This window comes from Lemur catta, chromosome 3 (assembly GCF_020740605.2).
Source record: "Lemur catta isolate mLemCat1 chromosome 3, mLemCat1.pri, whole genome shotgun sequence".
In the NCBI taxonomy this organism is placed as follows: Eukaryota; Metazoa; Chordata; class Mammalia; order Primates; family Lemuridae; genus Lemur; species Lemur catta.
In genome coordinates, this window is record NC_059130.1 from 125,960,696 (window position 1) to 125,973,029 (window position 12,334).

General features: G+C 59.8%; 1 protein-coding gene across 4 annotated transcripts in view; it reads left to right on the plus strand.

The window, feature by feature from the left end:
• CFAP74 (cilia and flagella associated protein 74) overlaps positions 1–12,334 on the plus strand; it is a 48,607-nt gene that overhangs the window by 30,924 nt on the left and 5,349 nt on the right. For all 4 annotated transcript variants that reach the window (XM_045548729.1, XM_045548727.1, XM_045548725.1 and 1 more), the window contains 7 exons: positions 2,206–2,327; positions 4,059–4,187; positions 5,542–5,629; positions 6,174–6,347; positions 6,891–7,024; positions 10,599–10,875; positions 11,765–11,863. In XM_045548729.1, coding sequence (XP_045404685.1) covers positions 2,206–2,327; positions 4,059–4,187; positions 5,542–5,629; positions 6,174–6,347; positions 6,891–7,024; positions 10,599–10,875; positions 11,765–11,863 — 1,023 coding nt within the window. The remainder of the gene's footprint in view (positions 1–2,205; positions 2,328–4,058; positions 4,188–5,541; positions 5,630–6,173; positions 6,348–6,890; positions 7,025–10,598; positions 10,876–11,764; positions 11,864–12,334) is intronic.

A 12,334-nucleotide genomic window follows, 5' to 3' on the forward strand; every position in this document is an offset into this window, starting at 1 on the left:
GACGAATTGGGCCCTGTCTGTCAACCAATGCCAGCTGCAGGCGTTGCAGTTTTTGGTGCATCTCATCCATTTGCTGAACATACTTCGCAGATGTGGTGGTTTCGCCGAGATTCAGAAAGCTGGAGTGGATCGGACTGGCAGCAGGCCACCAGACAGTGACCATGACCTTTTTTTGGTGCAAGTGTGGCTTTGGGAAGTGCTTTGGAGCTTCCTCTCATCCAGCCACTGAGCTGGTCGCAGATTTTCGTATAAAATCCACTTGTCATCGCACGTCACAATCCGATTGAGAAATGGTTCGTTGTTGTGTACAAGAAGAGAAGACGACACTTCAAAACAGTGATTTTTTTTATTTTCGGTCAGCTCACGAGGCACCCACTCATCGAGCTTCTTCACCTTTCCAATTTGCCGCAAATGCTGATCGATCTGATCGTAGAATGGTTGACGTTGAGTTCTTCAGCAACTTCTCGTGTAGTTGTAAGAGGATCAGCTTCGATGATGGGATGATGGCTCTCAACGAGTCGTTGTCAACTTCCGATGGCCGCCACTGTGCCCCTCGTCTTCAAGGCTCTCGTCTCCTTTGCAAAACTTGTTGAACCACCACTGCGCTGTACGTTCGTTAGCAGTTCCTGGGCCAGATGCGTTGTTGTTGATGTAGTGAGTTGTCTCCGCTGCTTTACGACCCATTTTGAACTCAAATAAGAAAATCGCTCAAATTTGCTTTTTGTCTAACGTGATTTCCGCAGTCTAAAATAAATATAAAATAAACAGCAAGTAATAAGTCATGAGCAAAAAAACAAAGTGAGAAATGTGCATTAAAATGGTGTATAACATAACCACATTTATTTAAGAATGTATTACAATATCACACGGCAAATTTCAACCATGCTAAAACCACAATTACTTTTACACCATCCTAAGCCCTTGAGACGAAGAGCCCTGGCAGAGGCTGGCCCAGCACAGGGCGCTGCAGGGTGCGCCTGCTCCTGGGTGGAGTCCACACTGCCTGCCTCCCAAGGTGGGAGGGTCCTGCCTGCTCCCTGTCCCTCCCGGAGCCAGTGAGGCCTGTCCTGCAGTCAGGCTCCCCCTCCGGTGGCTCTGGGGTGCCACCCGCCCGCTGTCTCCTGTGAGCACAGCGTGGCGCAGGCTGCTCTGTGTGCCGGGTGCTCGCGGGGTGGACCCCGGCGGGCAGGTGCACGCTGGGGCCTGCCCTGCCGATCGCCCCACATCTGCTCCATCGACCCTCGGAGCATTGCTCCCCTCCCTCTTTGCCACCTGGCCTGGCCTCCAGCTCTCGGCTCTTTCTTCATGCCTCACCTCTCCTCGCTGTCACACACTGTGACACACCTGTGTACCCCCGGGGTGGCTGAGCCAGGCTGCTCTCTGTGGAAGTGATGCTGGCTCCCCCGCGGCCCCGTCTGACCTTCTTATCTCCGTCCTGAGCGATGGGCTGTGTTTTCCACAATCCTGTGGCACAGGATCCGGCAGTTCTAAGTGTCGCACCCCTGTCCCCGTCCCTGCACACCCCCTGCCCACCCTGTAGGCTGGTGACCTAGCAGGGGGTCACCTGCCCCAGGTGGAGGGTCTCGCCCTCCTGCAGGTGTTGAGAGCGCTCAGCTCCCCACAGCACAGGGGTGGCGCCCGCAGCCCAGGCTGCACCACCCTGGGGCTCGCAGACCCCCCGGGACCACGCACAGCCTGGGGGCCTCGCTGTGTACAAGTTCTCCCCACAGGACACCCACAAATCCCAAACCTTCACGCACCTCTCCAGCAGCACACGGTGGGGAGGGAGCAGGTGCCCCCTCTGTTCCTGGTTCCTTCAACACCTGGGCTCGCTGCAGCCTCCAGTCTGAGTTGTCAGGAAGGTTTTGCACTGCCGGTACGATGGGTTATTCTATAAGTAAAAGGCTTTTAAACAAGTAAAAATGTAGTAATCGTGAAGCTGGGTGATGAGTACATGGCAATTCAGTATTCTGGGTTTTTTTATGTGTGAAAATTTTGATAGTAAAAAGAACTTTTAAGGCAATATGATGTGAAAAGTGCCACGGAACTAGAAGAGGTGGCTTGTCAGACCACTGGCCTTCCAATGCGTGTCAGTGGCCCAGGAGGTCACCCCATGACATGCGCCACCGAGCTAGTGTTGGCGCCCGTGCGTGTCACCTGCCTGCCGGAGGCACTGCGTGGCGCTGAGTTTACTTTCAAACTTAGCTGTATTTCAGAGCCACGGGCGTGGCCGTCGACGTGTCGGTCTGGGTGCCGAAGCCCAGCGTGGACCTGAAGATCTGCATGTACGACCGCCTCTACCAGGCCTCCGTGCTCGTGCACACGCGGTGAGCGCCCTGGCGCCGGCCACAGCCCGGGTGTGAATGGTCACCCGGCGTGGGGGACGGGGTTGGCAGGTGCGGTTAGCTTAAGCACCTGGAGGTGGGAGGGGACCCTGGATTATCCCGAAGGTTCCAGGGTCGCCACAGAGGTCGTCATGGGAGGCAGGAGGGCCAGAGTCGGAGGTGGGGGTGAAGATGCCGCGCTGCAAGCTTGGAAGATGGGGAAGGGGCCGCGGGCCACGGAATGCTGCAGCCTCCGGACGCTGGGGAAGGCGTGAAAATGACCCTCCCCTGTGGCTCCAGCTGTGGCCGTGCTGTGCTGGCCGGCGGGAGCAGCGGCTGCACACAGGGGCGGCCACGTCACGCTGCAGCCCCCAGCCCTAGCTCACGTGCTGCCCCCCAGCCTCCCACGTGCGGGCGACTGGCGCGCACCACCACGCCCAGCTCCCAGGGCACACGTTTGACAACATAAATCTGCTTAGTGATGTTTAAAATTCAGTATCAGTCATCTGATGCTTTGTTTAACGTGGCTGGAGTGTGCGCGTGGCTGGACTGGAGGTGTTGGTGCAGGAAGCCGTCTTGTCCCGTGTGCCCCAGGCGGGACCCCCGGCCACACAGGACGCAGCGCAGGGTGGTGTCTGCTGGGGGCGCAGCCTCTGAGCACCCCAAGTGGTCGACCTTCCGTGTGGGGGCGGGGCCCCAGCAGCTGGGGCACAGAGGGCCTGGCAGGTGCGGTGGTGACACACGTGGTGGGCTGTGCCTCAGGGAGGTGTCAGGAGCAGGCCGGTGGGGGACAGACAGGGCCACTGCAGCCCTGGGGCCGCTGAGTGAAGAACGAGAGAGAAGAGAGAGACTTCACTTTCATGCCCCCGCCTGGTCCTCCCGGGGCCATGGCTGCCCCTGAGGCCCTCGCACGCCACCTGGGGTCCATCGGCACGGCTTTGTCACCTCTGCTCCTCAGTCCCTGTGCCGTGGCCGTGCAGAAGGAGGGGACACTGCGCAGCAGCCCCCACCAGCCACAGGACAGACCAGGATCATTCAAAGCCATCTGCAGAGGCGCCAGAGGCTCTGGAAGGGTCTGGAACCATGGCCCACGATTCTCAGGTGGCCAGGAAAGAGCTCCCTGGGTCTACCTTCTCAGGCTGCCTTTTCTTCCTGTAGCTGAGAGGCCAGTCTCGCAGAGATGTGAGAGACCCGAAGCGGGCAGGGAGGGAGGCTCGGGGGGCCCTGGGGGCTGTCGGCCTTCGGGCCTCTTGGGCCTGGGCTGGGGGGCACTCGTGGCTTCCTCTGGCTGGCCCTGAGCTGGACGCCGCGGTCACTGGCCGAGGCCTGGCCGCCCCAGGGCCTCCCGAGCGTCCTGTGCTTGTGCTGCAGGGTGTGTGGACACCCAGCCCCGACCGGCCTGGACAGGACAAGGGAGGGGCTCCCGCCCCACATCCCCTCCGGCCCCCGCACCCTGCAGCTGCCTGGCGGGAGCTCTTCCCAGAACACACTCAGGCTTTTGAGAACTGATTAGGGCCATGCTTTAATTGCAACGTAGTTATTTTTAAGAATTTCTCATCAGATTTCATTTCAGAAAAACCAGCCCTTACAAAGCAGGGCTTGGAAGATTCTCTAACAGCCAGGCGCACACGTGTGGCCTGGGGCGGTGCCAGTGGCTTGGCCTTAGCGAAACTTCAATAACGTGAAGACGAAGCCCAAACAGCCAGCCTGACCGGTGCCCCGATGCCCCCGCAGATCGAACGCCGCCCTGCGCCTCAAGTTTGAGGTCTGCAAGGAGCTCAGGGGACACATGGAGCTGCTGCCCGAGACGGGCTACATCCAGGCCCACTCCTCCTACTCCGTGCAGCTCAAGTTCCTGCCCCGGTAAAGGCCCCAGCCAGGCGGGAGGTGAGGGGGTGGCCGGGGGAGGGATGGGGCGCCCTGGCCTCCTGCTGCCTGCCGGCCTCCTCGCATCTCTGTAGCTCCCCAGGGGCCTGTGTCAGCTCCGCTGGGGCCTGAAGCTTGTTTCTTTGCCGCTGTCTCCCCTGTGGGGCGTCCCCGTCACATGCCCATCACCGCTGTCTCCTCACCTCCCCACTCCGAGGCTCTTCCCAGGCTTCCGTGGCATGTCCCGTGGCTGCTGTCTTCCCCAGGTGGACTCTGGTTTACTTCCCTGAGCTCTCGTCGTGCTCTGGGAGCTGGAAGTCCTGTTCTTAATTCTGCCGCTGGTTTCCCTGGAGCTGCCCTTGGCTCCTGCCACGGGGTCACCACCCGGTGCCGGGACCAGGACCGGGACAAAGCACTGTCGGGGGAGGTGGCCCAGGGCATGGCCGGCCAGGCGGGTGAGGGTGGAGGTCTGCAATGGGCGTCCGACCTCGCGGGGCCCGGGTGCAGCTGGGGCCTGGCCGGCTGCCCATCGTGGGGCAGTGGATTTTCCCTATTTGCACCTCTGATATTTCCGTAACAACGTTAATTTCCTCTTGACATTGAGCTCAAACTATTGTTTAAAGTGATTATGCATTTTCAAAGGGGCTTTTTAGGATTCCTTTAAGTATAATAACAAACTCCTTCTTAGTGTAAAACTGTTAGATTCACTCCTGTTTATTTAAATGCAATTGCTTGGCCGGTGCGGTGGCTCACGCCTGTAATCCTAGCACTCTGGAGGCCGAGGTGGGAGGATCGCTCGAGGTCAGGAGTTCAAGACCAGCCTGAGAAAGAGCGAGACCCCATTTCTACTAAAAAAAAAAAAAATAGAAATTATCTGGCCAACTAAAATATATATATACAAAAAATTAGTCGGGCATGGTGGCGCATGCCTATAGTCCCAGGTACTGGGGAGGCTGAGGCAGGAGGATCACTTAAGCCCAGGAGTTTGAGGTTGCTGTGAGCTAGGCTGACGCCACGGCACTCACTCTAGCCCAGGCAACAGAGCGAGACTCTGTCTCAAAAAAAATAAAATAAAATAAATGCAATTGCTCCACGGTCAGTCTGCGTCATGCAGTCGCAAGCTGGCATGTGCCCTGCCGGGGCGTGGAGAGACCCCCAGGCCTGCCGTGGGCACATCCCCCACCGACCCGCGAGGACACGGGTTTGCACAGTGCGCATCGCAGAGCTCTCCTATTCCATGTATTCCGTCGCTCTCGTGTGATTTGAAAGCTCCACTTCCAGGTCGGTTCTTCTGTCGTTTCACAAAATATAGAGAAGAAAAGTCCATTCAGGTGTGTCCTGCCTCTTTCAGACACTCCCTCCCGGAAGACGCGGGGAAGTACTTTGACAAGGACAGCCGGGTTCTGGAGGCCCCGATGACAATCTGGGTGGCTGACCAGGTCTGTGCTGGGCACTGCTCGCTGCAGAGGGCTGCTCTGGGAGGCTGGGCTCCGCGCCCCGTGAGGGCCCCCGAAAAGACAGGGCTGGTTCCAGAGCCCACCCGCAGGTGCCTCCCAGCGGGTGGTCAGCGGCTGGACGGGCAGAGTTGATGGCTGCCCACACGGCCCCACCCGGTTCGGGGCAGGGAAGGCGTCTGGGGGCCAGAGGGAGGCCTGTGCGGGCCGGGCGGGGTGTCTCCCAGGCACCCAAACCTGTACGTGCACCACACTCCAGGGTGCACACACGCACACGCCCACACGTGCACATGTGTACACACACGTGCCACAGCCCAGCCGGGACTCAGCGGCTGCCGCTGCCGCCTGGGCTCCTGCCCTGGGCTCCTGCCCTGGGCGTCCTGTGTGGCCGGATCCCACGGCCTCGCGAGGCGGAGTCGTCGCGGGGAGAAGAGCCCACCGTGTCCTGGAAGCGGCCGTCACTGCCACGAGGCAGCAGTGGTGTCGGTCTCCGGTGGCCGGGACTGCACTCCTGCCCTTTGTGCTTCAGACCAAGCCGGTGGGGTTCACCGTCCACGCCGTGGTCACCGCCTCGGACCTGGAGCTCAGCCCCGCGGAGCTGGACTTCGGCTGCTGCACCGTCTGCGAGGCTGTCAGGGCGGAGGTCAGCCTGCGCAGCCTCTCCCTGCTGCCCCAGGACTTTGGCTTCGGCAGGCTTCCCAAGGTAGCGCTCGTGGCCAGGCCTGGGGGACGCGGGGACAGGGTTGGGCAGCCCCAGCGACAGGGTGTGGCAGCTGCTGCTCCAGGGTCCGGTCGTCACCGGGCCCCAGACAGCCCTGCCCACCCTGCTTGCCACCCTCAGACACCCCAGCTGGGCGGGAACCCCCATCAGCACAGGAACCCCTCCCACCCACCGCACCCCGCCCCTCCCCGGCCCAGTGCACCCACAGGGCCCCAGACTCCTCTCGCCTACCTTCCTTCCAGAACTTTCCCTCCCTGGGCCTCGCAAGGCAGCCAGGACAAGGCCAGGCTTGGTCACCCCCACCCCTCCCTGGGGTGCCCCACCGGCAACCCCAACATCCACACACAGGCCCGCGCACACGCATCCTCACACCCACACACTTGCTCATGCTCATTCACACATGATCACGCTCAGCCGTGTGCTCACACTCACACCCCTGCTGCACGCGTGTCCACACGCTTCTCCCGCCGACTCTCCCTGTGGGGAACGGCTTTGACTGTGGTGTCGGCGTTTTCCGTTTCCCAGTGTGTGGACATCCAGCCCGGCGACGGGTTTGGCACGATCCTGCCACTTGAAACTCTGCAGTTTGACGTGATCTTCCAGCCCACCAAGGCCAAGGAGTACAGCTTCGAGCTGGTCTGCAAATCCGAGATCAACCGGTGAGCCCGCGGGGTGGGGGGTTGGCCCCGCTCGGGATGGGTAGCCCTTCCCTGCACCCCACCTGCCCAGCTGACCCGCTGCAGACAGGCTGGGATCCAGCAACCCTGCACTCTGGGCCGGCTCACCCCGTGAGTGGGTGTGGAGTGTTTATGTGCATGAATGTGAGCATGTGAGCGTGCATGTGTACGAGTGTGTGTGCATGTGCATGTGTGAGCATTGTGGGGGCATGTGTATGAGTGTGTATGTGTACGTGTGTGAATGTACACGTGTATGAGTGTGTGTGTGCATGTGTGAGTGTGTGTGGTGTGTGGAGCGCCCCTCTGGACACAGACAGGCAGGACATGAGCCCCAAGTTCTCCAATGTTCTGGGTGTGGCCTCTGCCCCTCCCTAAGTCTGAGAACGGGACGGAGGCAGGGAGGGAAGGTGGCGGGGAGAGGGGCTGTGACGGGCCGTCCGCACCGCTGCCTTGAGAAGTCGCCTTCTGGGGCAGAGGCCAGGACCCTGCCAGTCCGACGCAGAGTGCCCCACGCCGGGTCCTCCCCGAGCCCCACCTGCCCCTCCTCCCTTTCTCTCCTGTCCTGTCCCGACCTGAGCCGCCCCCAGTGAGGTCGGCCCGGCTCCTTCACCTCGCCCTCCTCGCCCTCCTCACCCTCCTCCTTCTCGCCCTCCTTGCCCTCCTCGCCCTCCTCGCCCTCCTCGCCCTCCTCCGGGCAGGACAGCAGGCGGCCGGGATCACAGGCTCCTGCGGCAGGAGGTGGGCAGTGTGATCTCAGGGAGCAAACACAGAGCTGGAACCCACAGAAACCACCAGGTTCTGCCACCTCCTGCCCAGGGCGTCCCCCCGCGTGGCGGCCAGTGTGCTGGGACACATCCGTGGCCTGTTCACGTGTCTCTCGGCCTCTGGAAGACAAGGCCCGTGATAAAAGGGTTTTTATCTGTTTGCCTGTTGAAGCGACCCTGGTGGCAGAAGCTCCGTCAGTTTCAGTTGAATGAATGTGGGTGTGTTTCATTTTTTAAAAGACTACAAGTCAATTGAGATTACCAAAAATTAAGAGGAGAGCCACCTGGGGGGGTTACGGGACGCTCACGCCCTCAGGCCTCAGTGAGTGGCACAGAAGACACGGTGGGAGGCCTGCCGCCCAGGGGAGCCCCGCCTTCCCGGGCACACCCCAGCAGGTGCCCGCACAGCCACTGTCCCGTGTGTCACCGCAGACCTCACCTTCCTGCCGCTCAGCCCCAAGTCCTCACTCCCCACCCTCACATCCAGGCCGTCGGCAAATCCTGGGGCTCCACAAATCACCTCCACACCCCTCGCCCCGTCTCCCTGCCTGTCGGCACACCCCGCCCTGGCCCCCTGCCCTCCCCGGGGCACAGCTCCTGCAGGCCACGAACACCGGGCACAGCCCCCACCCCCCCAACACGACGCTGCCTCGTTCCCCTGCTGAAGGCGCCTGGGCGAGTTCCAGGTCTCGGCAATTAGGGATAAAGCTAAACATTCCCGTGCAGGTATTGGTGTGAGCGTAACTTCTCACTTCACTGGGGTGAGTGTCCAGGAATTGCTAGATCATGTGGTAAATTTGTTTGCAACTGTGTAAGAAACGGCCAGACTGCCTTCAAACAGCGACCCCACCCCGTCAGGTCCCACGAACAACCTGTGAGCTTTCCCGTCGCTCCGCACCGTACCAGCGTTTGCTATCCTGACTCTATTCTGTGCTGGGGGGAGGGATCCTACTAGGTCTATCCTGGCACCCCCTGTGGCTTTAATTTGCATTACCCTAACGACTAATGATGTAGCACATCTGTTTATGTGGGAGGGGGGGTTGAGACACTCTCGCTCTGTTGCCCTGGCTAGAGTACCTGGGACTACAGCCATTTGTCACGGTGCCCGGCTAGTTTTTCTATTTTTAGTAGGGACGGGGTCTCACTCTTGCTCAGGCTGGTCTCGAACTGCTGACCTTGAGTGATCCTCCCACCTCGGCCTCCCAGCGTCCTGGGATTACAGGCATGAGCCACTGCGCCCGGCCATTTATATTTTTTTTAATTGAGTACTAAGAGTGACTTCAATGATCTAAGAGAAAATTTTTTTCTCATTTAGAGCCTATGGTCACGGGACATAAAAGTACACATGGAAATACCCCAGCACATGAACACGTTCTGTCACACACGAGAGTGATGTGGTCAGCGCCGTCCTTTAAACCATGAAATATATGTAACCACAGAAAAGTTGATGGGGAAGATACAGTAGAATAGGAGTTCAAGGAAAATATGGAATGTAAAGTTCCCAGTGATTAGGCCGGGTGCGGTGGCTCATGCCTGGAATCCCAGCACTCTGGGAGGCTGGGGTGGGAGGATCGCTCAAGGTCAAGAGTTCGAGACCAGCCTGAACAAGAGCGAGACTCCGTCTCTACTAAAAAATTGGAAAGAAATTAGCTGGACAACTAAAAATATGTAGAAAAAATTAGCCGGGCACGGTGGCGCATGCCTGTAGTCCCAGCTACTTGGGAGGCTGAGGCAGGAGGATCACTTGAGCCCAGGAGTTTGAAGTTGCTGTGAGCTAGGCTGAGGCCACGGCACTCTAGCCCGGGCAACAGAATGAGACTCTGTCTCAAAAAAAAAAAAAAAAAGTTCCCAGTAATTAAAATACCCAAATGTCTGTGCATTTTTATTTTTATTTTTATTTATTTATTTTTTTGAGACAGAGTCTCGCTCTGTTGCCCGGGCTAGAGTGAGTGCCATGGCGTCAGCCTAGCTCACAGCAACCTCAGACTCCTGGGCTCAAGCAATCCTACTGCCTCAGCCTCCCCAGTAGCTGGGGCTACAGGCATGCGCCACCATGCCCGGCTAATTTTTTCTATAGATATTTTTAGCTGTCCATATAATTTGTTTCTATTTTTAGTAGAGACAGGGTCTCACTCTTGCTCAGGCTGGTCTCGAACTCCTGACCTCGAGCAATCCACCCGCCTCAGCCTCCCAGAGTGCTAGGATTACAGGCATGAGCCACCGCGCCCGGCCTGTGCATTTTTAAAATGAGTGGTTGGGGGAATCACTCACTTTGGTATTAACATATAAATCCTCGTCCTTTTAAAGAGAAACTTATCACTTTAATTTTTTTAATGTAAATAAATATTTAACAAAATAAGCCAGAAATTACGTCCTTTGCAACCGTCTAGGTGAGTGATTCAAAGTTCAGTGACTGAAACGTGGGGTGGGCCTGTGGTGCCACCACTCAGGGCCGAGGCGGGAGGAGCACCAGGGCCAGGAGCTGTGAGCCTGTGGTCTCGCACCACCCCACTCCAGCTGTGGCGACACAGCGAGGCCCTGTCTCTCAAAAAAAAAAAAAAAAAACAACAGAAAACTGTTAGCTGCCCACCTAAAACAGGCGCAGGATACGCGGCAGTTTCCAAACTTACGGGGCAGTGCGCAACTGCGGCTGCACCCATGAGCCCTGGCCCCAAGGGCACACGACATGCATGTCCCCATGCCCCGTCTGCACGCAGCGGCCACCCGCCCGTGCCGCAGAGGGACCCAGACCCCCTCCACAGCTGAGCGCCAACCACCCTGGTCACTTGCAGGTGCTTCAAGCTGTCCTGCCGGGCCGTGGGTGTCCACCCGCCCCTGGAGCTCTCCCACCACCAGATCAAGTTTGCGGCCACTGCCTTGTACGACACCTCTGTGGCCACAGTGTACGTCATCAACTCCCACCTGAGCATGAACTCTCTGGCCCACTCCGTGCCCCGCATCGGCTCCGAGGACGCCTCCCCAGTGGGGCCAACGTCTTTCGAGTTCCTGCTGCCCCCGGACTCACCGATCACCATCGCACCCTCAGTGGGGACCGTGTTGCCAGGAAAGGTGAGTGTGAGTCCCGTGGGTGGGCTGGGAGGTGGGGGCTCCTGGCTCTGCCCAGCCTTACCACAGAGATCAACCCTCCCCCTCATCAGACCCCAGCAGGGCCAAGGAAGGCTCTGTGGCCAGCAAGCCTGGGGCCAGGGGCCACCCACAGGCCGTGGGAAGAGGCCGCAGTGCCCTTGGCCTGCCTGACCCCAGGAGGCTGGGGGCGCCCCGGCTGCAGACCTGGCAAGCACCCAGTGAGGCCCTGGCTTTCCCTGATTCCCCGACGGAGCAGAAAGCCCCGGGGCCTGGACGGCAGGGCCTTAGGTGACAGCCGTTCTGAGGCTGCTGGGAGGACTTGGCAGAAAGGGCACACGAAGGGGATGCCTGGCTCCCAGCAGGATTTTGGCAAATACAATTATTTTAAATGCATTGCATTAAATTGAGCACACACTGCCCAAGTAACGCTTGCTTCTCACTGCCGGTGGGTCACGTGACTGGATTGCGGTTGCTGGCTCTTTCACCCCGTCAGCCACCTGCACCTTTGCCTGCCAAGCTCTGTGTGCGGGGTCTGTCTCGGGGGGACCTTCCCGCGGGGGCTGGCTGCAGACGAGTGAACGGAGGCGCTCTGGAAAGGCCGGCGTGTGCAGGAGACAAGTCAGGGTGCAGGACCTCGCCCCTGAAACCCAAGGGCTGAAAAGGAAGCCTCGTGTCTCGTGGGCAGGGGGGCGGGGCTCTGCTCTCAGCCCTCAGCAGGACCCCACCCCGCCAGGCTGGGGCTGGCTTGTCACGCTCTGCAGCCCACCCCACCTTCCGGGGGAGCACAGTGCTGGGCAGGGCAGGCCCCCAGGGGCTCCCAGGGGTGGGAGTGGCAGCAGGGCCCGTGGCCACATGCCCCCTCTCTGCTCAGAGGTGCCTGGTCCAGGTGGCTTTCCGGCCCGTGCTGCCCGAGGAGCTGATCCAGCAGGAGGCCCTTCAGACCCTGAACAAAGAGTTGGAGACCAAACCTGTATGTGGGGCCCGGGAGGGGGGTCACAGGGGCCCCAGGAGAAGAGGCGTGGGCCCTGGACCCGGGAGGGGCTTGCGGGAACGTGGCGGTGCCGCCCTGAGGCCCTTGGAGCCGGCGTGCCGAGCTGGGGCGGGCTCTGCCAGCGCGTTGCGGGTGTCGAGCTGTGTCCAAGAGGTTTAAAACTTCTCTCGCCAAGACCCCTCCCTCTCGAAAAGAGGTCTTGAAAACAGCACCAGGCAGCAGGGCCCCGGGGGTGGGCTTTGGAGGGTGGGCGTCCAGCCCCGGCACCGGGTAGCAAAGCGCACGTCCACTTCTCACCGCCGCGGGGCTGGCACGCGGCAGTGGCCGCACAAATGTGCCCCTGCAGCAAGGAGTGTCCTGCCCTGGAATAGCCCCACAGTGCCCAGCCCTGGGGAGGTGCCCCGGCCCCGAGCCATACTCTAGCAGCTCCTGTGGCTTTGGTGGCTGTCA